Source organism: Drosophila mojavensis, unplaced genomic scaffold (assembly GCF_018153725.1).
Source record: "Drosophila mojavensis isolate 15081-1352.22 unplaced genomic scaffold, ASM1815372v1 contig_80, whole genome shotgun sequence".
Lineage (NCBI taxonomy): Eukaryota > Metazoa > Arthropoda > Insecta > Diptera > Drosophilidae > Drosophila > Drosophila mojavensis.
In genome coordinates, this window is record NW_025318906.1 from 14,317,309 (window position 1) to 14,331,582 (window position 14,274).

At 38.9% G+C, this 14,274-nt stretch overlaps 1 protein-coding gene across 1 annotated transcript; it reads right to left on the reverse strand.

Annotated features, from left to right (window-relative positions):
* Positions 1 to 434: 434 nt before the first annotated feature.
* LOC6579874 (probable isocitrate dehydrogenase [NAD] subunit alpha, mitochondrial) lies at positions 435 to 1,981 on the reverse strand. Its single transcript, XM_002005711.4, has one exon. The coding sequence runs from the start codon at positions 1,754 to 1,756 to the stop codon at positions 557 to 559; it is 1,200 nt and encodes a 399-aa protein (XP_002005747.1). The 5' UTR covers positions 1,757 to 1,981; the 3' UTR covers positions 435 to 556.
* Between the last annotated feature and the right edge of the window lie 12,293 nt (positions 1,982 to 14,274).

Below are 14,274 nucleotides of genomic sequence, written 5' to 3' on the forward strand. Positions count from 1 at the left end.
CCTTGAGACTCAGCTTCAGCCTCGACCCTCAGCTTCAGCCTCGACCCTCAGCTTTAGCCTCGAGCCTCAGCCTGAGTCCTAACCTCAGCCTCCCCATCAGACCCAGCCTCAGCCTCAGTCCCAGTCCCAGCTTCAGCTTCAGTCTCAGCCTCAACACTCATCTCAGCCTCAGTCTCAGCCTCGAGCCTCCGCTTCACCCTCGACCCTCAGCCTCAGTCCCAGCCTCAGCCTCGAGCCTCAACTTCAACCTCAGCCTCAGCCTCAGCCTCAGTTCCAGCTTCACTGGAGTCTCAGCCCTCAGCCTCAAACCCTTAGTATGATTCTCTCCACTTCAGTCATTCACTCTTTCTGTCCCTCTCTCTCTCTCTCGTTAATTACTTTTCACTCTAAAATATCAGCCAATCTATTAGAAAGCAGCTCATATTAAACAAAAATTTTGCTTTGCTATGAAATTTTGACTGTTGACCTTTAATTAATTTCAAAAATACACAACTTTCATCTAATGGCCTATTACCATTATGCGATATACAAGTTACCGAACAGTTAGAAAAGAACTCTACTTTTTCCCCTCCGAAATAAACTTGCAGACCGCATCAGTGACCTCCGAGCACTTGGAGCTGCCGCCCAGCTCCGTGGTGCGTATGTCTGTCTCCTTGTAGACTCGCTCGACCGCACAGCGAATGGTGTCCGCATATGAGTCCAGTTTGAGGTGCCTTAGCATCAGCGTGGCGGAGAGCAGCATGCCCGTGGGATTGATCAGATTCATGCCAGCGATGTCGCGGGTGGGCTTCAGCAGAGTGTCGTAGAGCAGGCCATTCTTGCTCACATAGAAGCTGGGGCAGAGCGCCTTGCCGCCCATAATGCTGGAGGCCATCACGACAAGGACATCGCCGTACATGCTGGACGAGACGAGCACATCGTTCTGGTCGGGCTGCATGACCAGGTTGAGGCAGGTGGTGTCCATATAGCGCTCCTCGAACTTTACCTTCTCCAGGTGCTTGTGGGCCTCGGTGCGCATCGAGCTGAGAAAGTTGCCATCCGTCAGCTTCATAATGTTCGCCTTGTGTGCCACCGTGATCTTCTTGCGTTTGTGCTTCAGAGCATACTGAAATACGTAACGGGCGATGCGATCGGAGCCGGCGGATGTGCTCACCTTGATGGACTGCAAGATTCCTGGAACAACGCTGTGCTCGATGCCCGAGTACTCTCCCTCCATCACATCGCGTATGACGACACAGTCCAGCGCACCGTAGCGCGACTTGTGGCCCTCCAGGTTCCGGCAGAGGGTCACATAGGCATACAGACCGAACGCCTTCCACAGATGCTTTAGGTCTCTGGTGTCGATGGGCCCCTTGATGCCCACCTTGTTGCGTCTCAGGGACTCCAACAGCTGCGGATTCAGTTTGGCATTCTCCATATAACAGTCAACGATATCCCAGTCCACTGGCACGTCCGTAACCTTGAAGACCTGCTTCAGAGCCGAGATCAGCTCACAGCCCACGCCGTCGCCTTCCAGCAGCGTCACCTTCTTTCGCTCCTTGCCGCCGCCCTTGCCATCGTCCTTGCATCCCTCCTTCTCCTTCTTTTCTAAGTCATCTTTTTTGCACTTCTCGTCTTTCTTGATGGAGTCCTTGCACGTCCCAGCTGCCTTCAGCTCAGCACACTTCTTGGACTCCTTGCAGCCCTTATTACTGCAGAACCGCAGCAATTGCTTAGAAGTTCGGCTAACCTGACGAAAGCATCGTATAGAACACATTTTAAAATTTTGTTTAATTTCTCAAATGACAGCCAATAAATATCTGAAAATCGTATTACAATGCTTTTCAGGGCTGTAACCTCACAACATTTTCATGATGATCATGATCTGTATCCAAAAGTGATGTGCATGACTCCTTCCATAAAAATATCAGCTGCATTATATGGATATGCATATATATTTATTTTTACACATATATCCTCATTTCAATTATTGTAAATATTTATCAAATAAATCATTTCGATTCTAGGTATTTTTGTAAGCAATATAGATGGCTGAAACTCTTGTCAAAAATATACAAATAAATGTATATAAAGTTTGCTTTAAAATATGAATAAAGCTTCTTCAACAGAAATAATAAATAAATATCAATAAGTATTTGTATATAAATATTATTTATTTATTAAATAATTAAAAAAAAAAAAAAAAAAGAAATAAATTGTATACTACCACTAATACGTCTTTTACTACTACTAAGTACTGTGACTACTACTAATACTGCTTTTACTACTACGAATATTACTTTTACTACTACTAATACTACTTTTACTACTACTTACTATTGTTACTACTACTAATACTGCTTTTACTACTACCAATTACTGTTACTACTACTAACTACTGTTACTACTACCAATAACTGTTACTACTACTAACTACTGTTACTACTACTAATACTACTTTTTCTACTACTAGCTACTGTTACTACAACTAACTACTGTTATTACTACTAATACTACTTTTACTACTACTAATACTACTTTTCCTACTACTAATACTACTTTTACTACTACTAATACTACTTTTACTACTACTAATACTACTTTTACTACTACTAATACTGCTTTTACTACTACTAAAACTACTTTGACTCCTACAACCACTGTTACTACTTCTAGCTCGTGTTACTACTACTACTACTACTATTATCTGCCTCTTATTGCTTTTCGATGTCTTTATGAGATTCGAAATGGTGTACTCATATTTAAGTTTATTAATATCAATTTTTTAAGAGTAATCAACATATTAATAACATTTCACACATAATTAACCAAAGCAGTATCACTCTTGCTTGGTCAAGCTGATCGTATAAGCACATTCTGATATAAGCTATGATTTATAAGCTTTGCCTACAATACCATGTGCTATATTATCTTAAATTTTTGCTTTAAATTCACTTCAATTACATATTAATTCCGAACATCTCTAATGTTGTCTTCTATTTTTCTTTTTAAGTGCAAATTCCGACAATTCAATATGTCATGGCTTGGCACAGCCCACGTAAAATGCAAATGAAGCCGGCGTCGAGTTGAGTCGCAAATGCTTCTGGCGAGGCGTGTGAATATGACAAATGACATGTCAACAGTTTTATGCCCTCGACTGTACAAGACAAATAGCTGTGGGCGTGGCCGGCATGCTTAACCTTCCAGTGATTTTTCAAACAACAGCACAAAGTAAGTGACCAAGTCATTAGCACTGATGACCATTATGAGCAGCCACAGGGCCCATAAATAAGTTAGTGGTCCTCGCTCGGTGCTCTATGGCACCTCAGTATTGGGCCAGTGTCATAAATACGTGTGCAGTACCTGGGCGCACAGGTGTAAACCAGCTGGGTGTGGCACTTAAGTTTATGTTTATTTGATGTGCTCTCATATTAAGTGCTCATAATCACGTGAATGGCGTGGCGAACAGTGTTATGAAACGCGTCATTATTTTAATATTTTACTTTAAATGAGATTGTATTTAATTTACAATCAGTTCAATATGCACTTCCAAACTTTTTGGAATAGGGCATGATTACTATTCAATTTAATGATAAAATAATATTGAGTATTTGCATAACTAAGAAGTTTTAATAAGTTTAATAGATAGTTTCCTTCCATCATATAACTCTTGCAGTATCATTCTCTAATTACAATTCTAGTGCATTTATTTTCCCAGCTGTTTCTCCTCTTCCAAGTATCCTTAACTATCCTTAAATTGCACTTAGCCCGCTGAGAGTCGCTTGTCAACAATTTGTGTCCAGCTCTCTCTACGCACACTTATCAATAGATGTCCCCCCGAAAAAACATTCAGATTGACTTGCTGCAAGTAGTTTTGTGAATGTCTCTGACCCTTCGCTTCATGGTTTACTGCCCGTATTCTTTTTTATGATCTGCTTCGCCTCTATCGCAGTAAGTTTTCAGCGTTGGCTGCTGCTGCACGGACTCGTTAACCTAACAAAGTACATTTAACCGACAAAGTCGCCAAGTAAAAGTGTGCCAAAATTTCAAAGAAAACGGGAGTTGAACTTTAGAACAAATGTCGCAAACAATGTTGACGATGCGTGGTTATGTAACGGTGTCGTACCATAAATCAATTTGTTTTCCCTTTTGTCCAGCAGAGATAAATAAATAGTTGTCTTCCTTGCTGTAATCAATAATAATAATAATACGTTTATCAGCAAGAGGAAGAGTGTTCGAAAAAAGCTGCTACGTAACGCGTATCTTAATTGCCCTGCTATGCGATTCTCATAATTTGATGTGAGCTGAATATATTACGTAAGCACTTATATAAAAGTGAAACTAGAGACAGTTGGGTGAATAAAGGAAATAGAAGACATGGGAATAGAAGAGATGGAGAGAACAAGGTAGATGAGTATATAATAATTGTCTCTATTCCACCTCTGGCTTTCTCTGCGCATTTTCCACCACTTTCAATCTCTGCGTGTCAAACTTCGTTTTGTTTCCTCATTCTCTTTTCCTAATTTTCTCTCGTTTCACTTTTAATTAGTCGCGTAGATATTCTAACCCTCTCCTAACTACTTTTATTATTTATTTAAATTTACGGGTAAAGGAAAAAAAACGGTCAAGCCAGGCAAAGGCTCGGATCCTCTCTTGGGCACAATTAGGTTTTTATATCTTTGTGTTTTTAATAGCATGAATTTTTAATTACATTCACGTAGTTGTGCAACTCACTACTGCTATTTACTACTATTTTTTACTACTACTATTTACAACTATTATTTAGTACTACTATTTACGTTTTTAAAGGAGTGCATTAAGTTTTTAAAGATGTCCTTAAACACGTTAATACTTGCCTATAGACCACATATCGTTCTACTTAGCAGCATGGAAAATAAGCTTAGGCTTTTCATAAATTGTGAACCCACGTGAAAACTGTTTCTACCATAGAGCGCTCAGAACATTTCCACATAGCAAGTGCATCGCTATGAGCCTGCTGAACTAAATGGCATTCATTAGGAGCAAGAGCAAGAGGAATAGCAGCATTCAAGCATAAATCTGAATATAGAAGACAATGAGTCTGCATTTGAAATTAGCTCAAGGTCTATGCATTAATTGCTAACAATTAACAACTTTATTCAGATTATTACAGCTTTTCTATGTGACTTCACAATAAGAAAGTATAAGAAAGTACTTTAAGGAGAATTTCATTAGGTCTGGAATACCCGGTTATTATATTATTGATATATTATTGACTAAATATATGATGCTATCAAAGTATGTAGATTCTATGTACGATAACTAATAATATATAGAAAAAAACAAAAACAAAAAAAAAAAAATAAAATAATAATAATATCAAAGTAGATTCTATATACAATAAACTAATATTATGTAGAAAAAAAAAAAACAAAAAACAAAAACGAAAAAAATAAAATAATAAAAAAATAAAAAAATATTTAGCTTAACTACAAATATAAAGCATTAACCAATATAATTTAATTTACATTTCTTCCCATTTGATGAAATTCATTAACTTTTCAAAGGGCATCGAAAAGTTTTCAAAGTAAACTTTAAGCAGCTGGCAGCTGATTTGTTGGTATAGAGTCGAGTCTGGGGAGTACAGCGAACCCTTTGTCAATCTCTGGGGCAGTAATATAATGTCGGAATATATATATATATATTCACATACATATATTTATATATAGCTGGCCTTCGTTGATGCTCTCCATCAGTTGATACAAAAAATTACTGTTGCATATTTGATTGTCTCGTTCAATATTTGCATATTTTTCCATTTCCTTTTCCTGTTATTCCAGTTTCTTCTTCTTTTTTATTTGACCCTCGTTGCTTTCTTTACCTTTTGCTGGTTTACGCTTGGCTGGCGCTGCTATGGCTGCTGGTGCAGGTCGAGAGACTTCGATTGGAGCCTGGCCTGTCGAGTTATCGACTTCACTAAGAAAGAAGAAGATCCGTTTGGCCCTCCACATAAATGCAAACAGGACGCGCCCCCTTCCGACAGCCCCTGAATTTGCATTTCTAAGGCAGCAGCTGCAGCTGCAGCTGATGGAATGTTGTTCGAGTTGTTGCCTTTGCCGTTTATTTTTCCCTTCCGCATTGAGCATTCACGTCATTTCCATGTCGGAGCGTGTGAAACGCTGCAGTTGGTCTGCCTAGGCGCAGCCGTGGCGAATACTTGTCTAAAAACCACGCTTCACCCTCAGCTAGCACTCAAATGGCGCTTGTGACATGAAAATAACAATCAGAAAGTGTGACAATCCCCGCTGCTCCATAGGTAAATACCCTGTAATTGTAATATAAATTAATATAAGTTTACACATTTATATAATACTTAAATTCTGTTTTTGTATTGAATTTTTATAGTATATTATATTATTTAAACTATAATATATATTTATTTACTATTTATTTTTCTATTATTCTTTATCAGTTTTTTTTTTTTTTTATATTTCTCGAAACTCTTTCTAATAACTTTCGGCTATGTATATTTGCTTTACATATTTTCTTTTTTATATTTACAAATCTTATTTATCCCGTACATATCTATACAGAAAAATCAGAAATATTTTAGATTTTAGATTTCTCCTCCACGCATTGATTTACAAACACTTTCCATTCGCTCTTTGTTTACAGAGTATAAAAGCAAAGTCCAACACGACTCTCTCTCTCTCTCTCTCTCTCTCGCACTCGTTCTCTCGCTCCCTGCTGACCAATATTTTGTTATTTATAGCAATTTGTACAGCCCTAAGCCGGGAACTAAAAATAAAAACAATAATAGACAACAAAGGATGCAAATGGTCGCACTCAGTTTGGTTTGTGATATCATTTTTATTTTCTGTTAAGGACCGCAACTGAATGATTAATTATATGCGATTTGCACTGAATGGCAAAATGTTTACCGATATTTGTTTACGTTTGCTTTCGTCTATTTATTTTTCATTCCGAAATATATAAGTTTACATATACATATATAAATTTGTATTGGATAGAAATGAAAGCACATCTACTATATACGGGCTAGGCGCACATAATAGCTGTATATATGTGGGTGTATACATTTATTTATATTTACATATTTATACACATTTGGGATTAATTGAGTCAGTGCATTATTTTTCATTTGAATTGATATTCAAGGTATAAAAGGCTTACATGAATATTTGTTTGCATAAGCCGCATTTCGTTATTCTTTTCTATTTACTTCCCAGTCAATGTAAACTTGTCTAATTCAAACAATACAAATATAATTTAATTTGATTTTGAGGCTTGCCGCAATCCACATATTCTTCTAATTCGATAGCTAATTGAATATTGCTTCCGTTGTAGTTTAGCTCAAGTTAAATATTTGAATATCTGGATATTTGCTTATATTGATTCCAGGAATTTCTGTGGATTTAGTTTCAATTCAATTTGCTAATTATTATTATTTAATTTTGTACAGTAATTATACTTACATTAGATTACAGTTAAGTATATATTTTAATTTTGTATATTTGTATTTTTTGATATATATTTATTGCCATTTATCAAACCCACATATTTTCAAAATTTAATTTATTTCCCATTTAACTGTGAATTACATTTCATTGAGGTCAAAGTAATTTTAATTTCATTTGATTCAACAAAGAACTGTTTTAGGTTTCATTCTAAATTTGGTATATATATTTAATTATATTACCAATATATATGGCCGAAATAGCTGTACGCAGCTGTGGAGAGAGCCAGAGTACTCGTTAAACAACAAAAAATATGACTCTAAATGGTTAATTTAAATGCTGTCGCGGTTGCCGGGCTCGACCTCACGATTCGCTCGCTCGCCCGGCGTTGTCCGCCCATACGGGCGAGGCATGACCGTAATTGTATTCCAGTCACAATATTGAGAGTATTTTGCAAAAGTCGGCATGCGGTTTGTTTATGTGTGTGTCGAAGCGCAAAAGGTCGACACAATGCGACAGTTAAATATGGTCGCATATTTTTTACGAGTCTGGCAACGTGCGCTCGTGGCCAACGCGTTGCATTGGACCAACGAGGAACAACAACAACAACAAATACAAAAAGTTAATTAAGTTCTTTAAGGACGTGTTGTGGGAATCGCAGCAAAATGCTGAGTGTTAAATGTCCTCTCTGTCGGCCCACAGCATGCATATTGGGGCATTACACACACACACACATACGAAATTGGGTTGAAGCCTCTACCTCTTTCACTCACACTCAAACAAATGAGTGTGCCTGGAGCCGTTGTGAGTGCCGTAGTTCACGCAAATTGATTTCGCACCAACTATATTTCATTTTCGTTTCGTTTGCATTTTTACTCCAATTGCACTGTCCTCCTCTCAAATGGACGAGTGACTTCACTCCACTTTGCCTTGCTCACTCTGTCTGTAAATAAAAAATATGCTATGAGAGCTTACAATTAGGGGATCCCTCTCATAATTTATAAAGATTATTTGTGCACTGAAAAAAAAAAACCCTTATAATTACATATATTTTATTTATTATTATGTGATACAGTCAAATGTCTGCTTTTAGAGTTAATCTGCTGTCATTGGTGCTTACATTTGGCAAATTCTAGTCATCTTTGTCCTGATTGGCTCCTCGTGTTGCATAAGTATTAGTGAGAAGCTGAGTGCCTATTGTGAGTTGTAAGCTGAGTGAGTTTGCGTTGTAGCTACACGCTTCACGCTGGCTTGGCTCCGCTTAAGCTCAGCTAGAAAGAGAGAGACAAAGATAGTTGTGGCTGAACTTAGTAGTGAGTGCTGCTGAGTAAGAGCGAGATCACTAGCTGGGCCATTCGCACAGTGGTATTATGATGTGGGTGATGGAGAAGAGCGGCATTAGAAATGAGCAGACTGAAAATGCAAAATGGCGAAAGAATTAACAAATTATTGAATCAGAAGGGCAGGCTATCAATGTGACTCAACCCGACTTATAATATATAAACAAAATTTTATAGGTAAGTTGTTTTCGACAGATAATATGAGATAGAGAAGAATGCGAAATCAAAGTCTGATAAGAGGATATTTATAAATAAACGCTGACGATTTGTCATATCTCCTATACCGAGGTTATATTTATATCATCCGATAAGAAAATATGTTTTGCGATGTATGCAGATAAGGAATTAGCGGAGCAAAGCTCTGATTAACGATTGGTCGATGAAAACAATAATAAATAAATTATATTAATAAATGTAGCATATTTAATGAATTGTTTCCATAGGCGTTGAAACGATTTGGTATTTGAATTTATGCCCAACGCTTATTGACTCATTTAGTAGTCAGGCCGTACAATTGACTTTAAACCGCTTTCATATTAATAAAACTGACAGCAGCATTCAGAGTGGATGCCTGGCGGCTGTCTGTAGCCAGAGAGCCACGGTGCTGTCCTTTGACTAAATCAAATGAATAATTCATTGCCCGTCACTCGTTGCCGCTGCCTACGCGCCAGTGATTAAATCAAATTACCTTCAACGCTCGACGACTCGTAGCATCAATTGCCGTTTTAATTTCCAGCGTCTAAGCGCCCGAGTCAAGGTCAAATCTGTTGCGATTCAACGACAGAGTAATGGGTTAATGAGCGTGAATGTAGCGTAAATTCATTACAGTAATACCGTTATTAAAGGTGTTCACGTTCAGCTTAAAGCGACGCCCCACGATGGCCATAAGAAACTCAATTTACGCTTCATATTCGCAGTTCGTTGCGTTTGCATTGACAGGAAACAAACAAACTTTCAGCTAACAGAGGTAAATGCTCATTTCAAACAGAAAAAAGTGAAGAACCAATAAAGGGTCAAAAGGTCGCCTGCCAAAACAAACAAAAAATACGGCACATCAAAAAGTGTATTCATTGAACTAAATGATGAAAAGGAAGCCTGGCCCTTATTACATGGGGCAACCCCCATCAATTGATACACTGCTACGTGCCGTTTGAATAAGACAATCGAAAGAAATCTATGTGAAAGGTTAGTGAGCATTGAAATGTTGAGGATATTTAAAACTGGAAAATTCTATACTTAAATTGATAAAACTGAAGATTTTTATAACGATGATAAATTAAAAATATATATATTTAAAAAAAAGAAAAATAGTTTTAATAATATATATATTATAAATAAAATTTTACTACTTATTAACATTTCAACACATTTTTATATTTAAAGATTTTTCCACACTTAATTTAGAAATATGTTTCAATAGAGAATCTGCTCGAAACATTTATTTATTAAGCCTAAACATTCAATAACTGTAATTTTTTGTATTGATCCCAGGCCAGACTAGTCCAGTGATTTCATAGTTCAATTAATGGTAAATAGCATCAAGAAATTTGCAGCTGAAGCCTTTGCGTAGGCGGACTTCGTTTCTAGCCAAATGTAATAAATTTCCAGTACACTCGACTGCTGTGTGCTATGGCTGGCAGCTCTAAGCAAATATTTCTCTTTTTTTCTATCGCTTGTTATGCTAGACTACGTTACATTCGTTGTGCTTGGACCAACGGAGCTTTGCTGTATCTGGCAATGGGGTTAACTAGTTTTTAATAAAAATCCATTACAAGTCAAAGGGCAAAATGTGAATCACGCAACAAAATTGAAGACACATGTGCGTCAGGGTAATAAAAAACTACAATCGAAAGGAAACAATGCGAGGCATGCAAGCGGAAGCGGAAGTAAGCGCCAACACACACACATACACATGCACAGATAGCAGCAATGCGAAAGGGTGCCAAAAGATGGAAAGAGTCGTAAATGGCAAGACAATGCCCAGCAGAAGCACAGCAGCAGTAGCAGCAACAGCAACAACAACAACAACTACAGCAAACAACAGTAGCAACAACAACAACAGCAAACAACTGTTGACCTGCTGTGCCTTGAAATTTCGTTGCTGTCATGAGTCAGGCTCTCATTTTCTGTGCAATTCTCTCTTTTACGATTTTTTAAATAAGCAAACACACTTTTATGACATTCCAATTTGGAGCTAACAAAAGAGCATCAACTGCTCGAGTCTCGAGGCAAGGACTAATAGGCACGCCCGCGCCAACAGCAGTAGCAGCAGCAGCAACAGCAGCAACAGGATGTGTTGACAGGAAGACAGCAGCGAAATGGCAAAGGCCATAAACGAAAATGTGCAAATGGCTTAAATGGCACTAAAAATTGGATGGGTAACAGCAACAGCCCCAGTCACGCCCCCTACCCTGCCCCGCACAATACTTGCAAATAGGTAACACTGTCCACACATGTGTTTTTATTGCTCCTGCCATTGCCATAGCCAAAGCCAGCCACGTGCAGCCCAAATGGAGCTCTTAATTAAGAGCCCCGCCCCCACATTCCGCCGTCCCTCCATCACAATGCCAAGTGCAACCAGAAGGAAACGGAAATGGCTGCACTTGCAGCTGCTGCTGCTGCTGCTGCTGCTGCCCCTGACGCTTAATGCCACTGCCATAAATCTGTCCGATTTCGCCAGCGCATGCGGCTATATAAATATACGACTGCGATGCGATAGTCGTGTGAATTGCAGCTTTTATGGCCAACTCAATTTAATGCCGGCTAATTACTAACGTATTAGAACGGCCTTTAGTTCTAGGCCAAGCACTTTAATGTCTGCTAAATTATGTAATTGTTGTTGCCAAATATTTGTTAATCTGCTTTGATGTTGGACTATATGGCCTATATATGTACAATATTTCCCATAAATAATATTTTTAAGTATCGAAAGAGTGTGAAGAGAGCGAGAAGAGGGAATACATTTCAGCTTAAATACTTTATTAGACAGGTTTATGAACTGAAATGATTTGTATAACTCTTTTGAATCCCAGCTCAATATTGAAACGGACTTTTGGTGTGAAATAAGAATACAGTAGAGCCCGGCTATAGCGACGCTGAAGGGACTGTCGTTAATACCATAAGACGCTATAAGTTTGTCTGGGGACCAGAATTTTCATCGCAATAACCGTACAGACGCTATAAGCGGAGTCGTTATAGCCGGATTCTACTGTAAACTTGATATGCCTAGGCACATATTGAATTAAAATCTATCAAACTTGCCTTGCCAGCATAGAACTTCCCGAAAATGTTCCCATAGCAAAGTATAACACATGAGACATATGCCATTAAGATATTTATAATTATTTGTAATTATTAAGAAAAAAATTTGACATAATTAACCCCACATATGTTGCAAATTGATATTTAATATTTTTTGAAATTTTCTTTTACCATTCGCAAGTTTTCATTAAATAATTTGCAGTTTTCTGCTCGTCCGACCTGGCAAACTTTTTAATTCGAATGGTCAGCTGGCTGTTTATGAAAATTGTAATTAGAGAATGTTTGCTGGCACACACGCACACACACATAGAAGTATTCAATTAGCAAGCACTTAGTAGTTGCTTTAGTGGCGTAGTTTCGTATCTGTAGTTCGCCTTAACTCATTCGGGTTCTGTTTAATGTCTGGCCCCGAGCACACGGCAGTCGCTGACTGTAAACACGTGGAGCATAAGCAGCCGGCAGCATTTTTAGCTCTCTAGCTTCCTGTGGAAATTGCTTGCCGATGATAAATTGCAGGCACTGTAATTAAGAATGCGACCGACAGACTCACTGCTCTCTCTCTCTCTCTGTCTGCCTCTGGTCTGCTCTGCTCTCTCTCTCTCTCAGCTTCTCTTCTTTGAGCCCTGGGCGAGTAATAAACAATTCCAAATGCTATTCGAGTTGACAGCGCGACACTAAAACGGTAATTGCATGTAAACATTTCTTTATGTGCGTCGCTAAATGGTTTTTTCTTCTTGTATTTCGGGAAGAGCCGCGGGGATAATTAGATATGTGGAAGATATGTGATGGAGGACCACGAAGCAAGTTGATGGATGATTAAATGTTGTCTGGCATAAGTGAAATGGCTTTGTTTTTGTATCTGCTGATTGCTTGTAATAGAAAAGTAGTTAACTAACTGTTGACGATTCACTCTTCAGTTATGAATCACAGCTAGAAGTTTCTTCTAGTGGATATTCGATATTGGCATATATAAAATATTAATATCAATTATTTATTAATCAATAGATGTTCAGTGAATGCCAACAGTCGTCATAAGCATTAACAATATCAATAGCAAAAGAGTTCAATTCAAATTCCGCATTCACTTCATTGAGTAACTGCGCTACCGATCAATAGATGGCGCTGTTTACGATTGAGTGTGAGGCGGCAGGCGTTGCAGCTGTTTTAATTGTAAACAACAACAATTGAGGACAACGTGGCACGGGGCGCAGCACTTTACAGTTATGAAAAGCGCTGCCAACACAATTGCAATAATTTAACTTCCGTTTCATGGCGGCATTTTGTGTTTCCGTTTATGTTTCGTTGCCATTTGCCATTTCCGCCGCTTGTTGTTGTTGTCCACAATCTGTTCGCAGCAGTTGTAACTCTCTGTCTCTGTCGTCGTCGTTGTTGTTGTTGTTGTTGTTGTAGCTGCTGCTTGTTGTTGTTGTTGTTGTTGTTTTTACGCTTCATTCAAGCGCGCGCGCGCCTTTCTCTGGCCATCGACCACACCCCCGCTCTAAGCCAGCCCTGCACGCCCACGCAACTACAATGGCCGGCACCAATTGCTGTGGCTTCGAAAAACAGATTCAATGTTCCATGTCCTGTGCCATGTTCTCATGGCTTCAGCTGCTGTAACTGTAGCTGTAGCTGTAGCTATACCAACGCAACGATGTCCCCTTCGCTGTTTTTCTTCTACACACACACACACACACACACACACATACACACTCTTATGCATTGTCTGCTGTGGACTGCATTTTTCGCAGCCAACGGCATCGTAAATTATTCAAATTTCAAGCCGTAAATAAACGCGCATAAACATAAGCACATCCCGGCTGGCTGGATGGCTGGCTGACTTTGCCACTTACCACGCCCACGCCCACACGCCGAACATCCTTCAGCCTTTCGCCTTCCGTTATCCTCCATTTTCCTCCCTCCCAGTTTGGAATTGTTGAAGTGCCTTGGGTTGGCGTTGCAATTTGCTGCATAGTTTTAGGCGCCTGCAATTGATGCTCCACACACACAAACACACACACACACGCAAATACACAGAGAGAGAGGGCACACGAATTATCAGCTTTAACAATGCTCCTGTCAAGCCATCAACTTCAAAGGTAACCAGGCCCTCTGACTTTGATTGGCATTTTGAATGTGCACGTGCCATTTGAGTCGCCTTTCGGCTTGTCTCCCCCACTACACACCCACCCTCGCCTAGCCCCTGCCACGATTTGACATTTTGCAATCAGCGCTCAGGT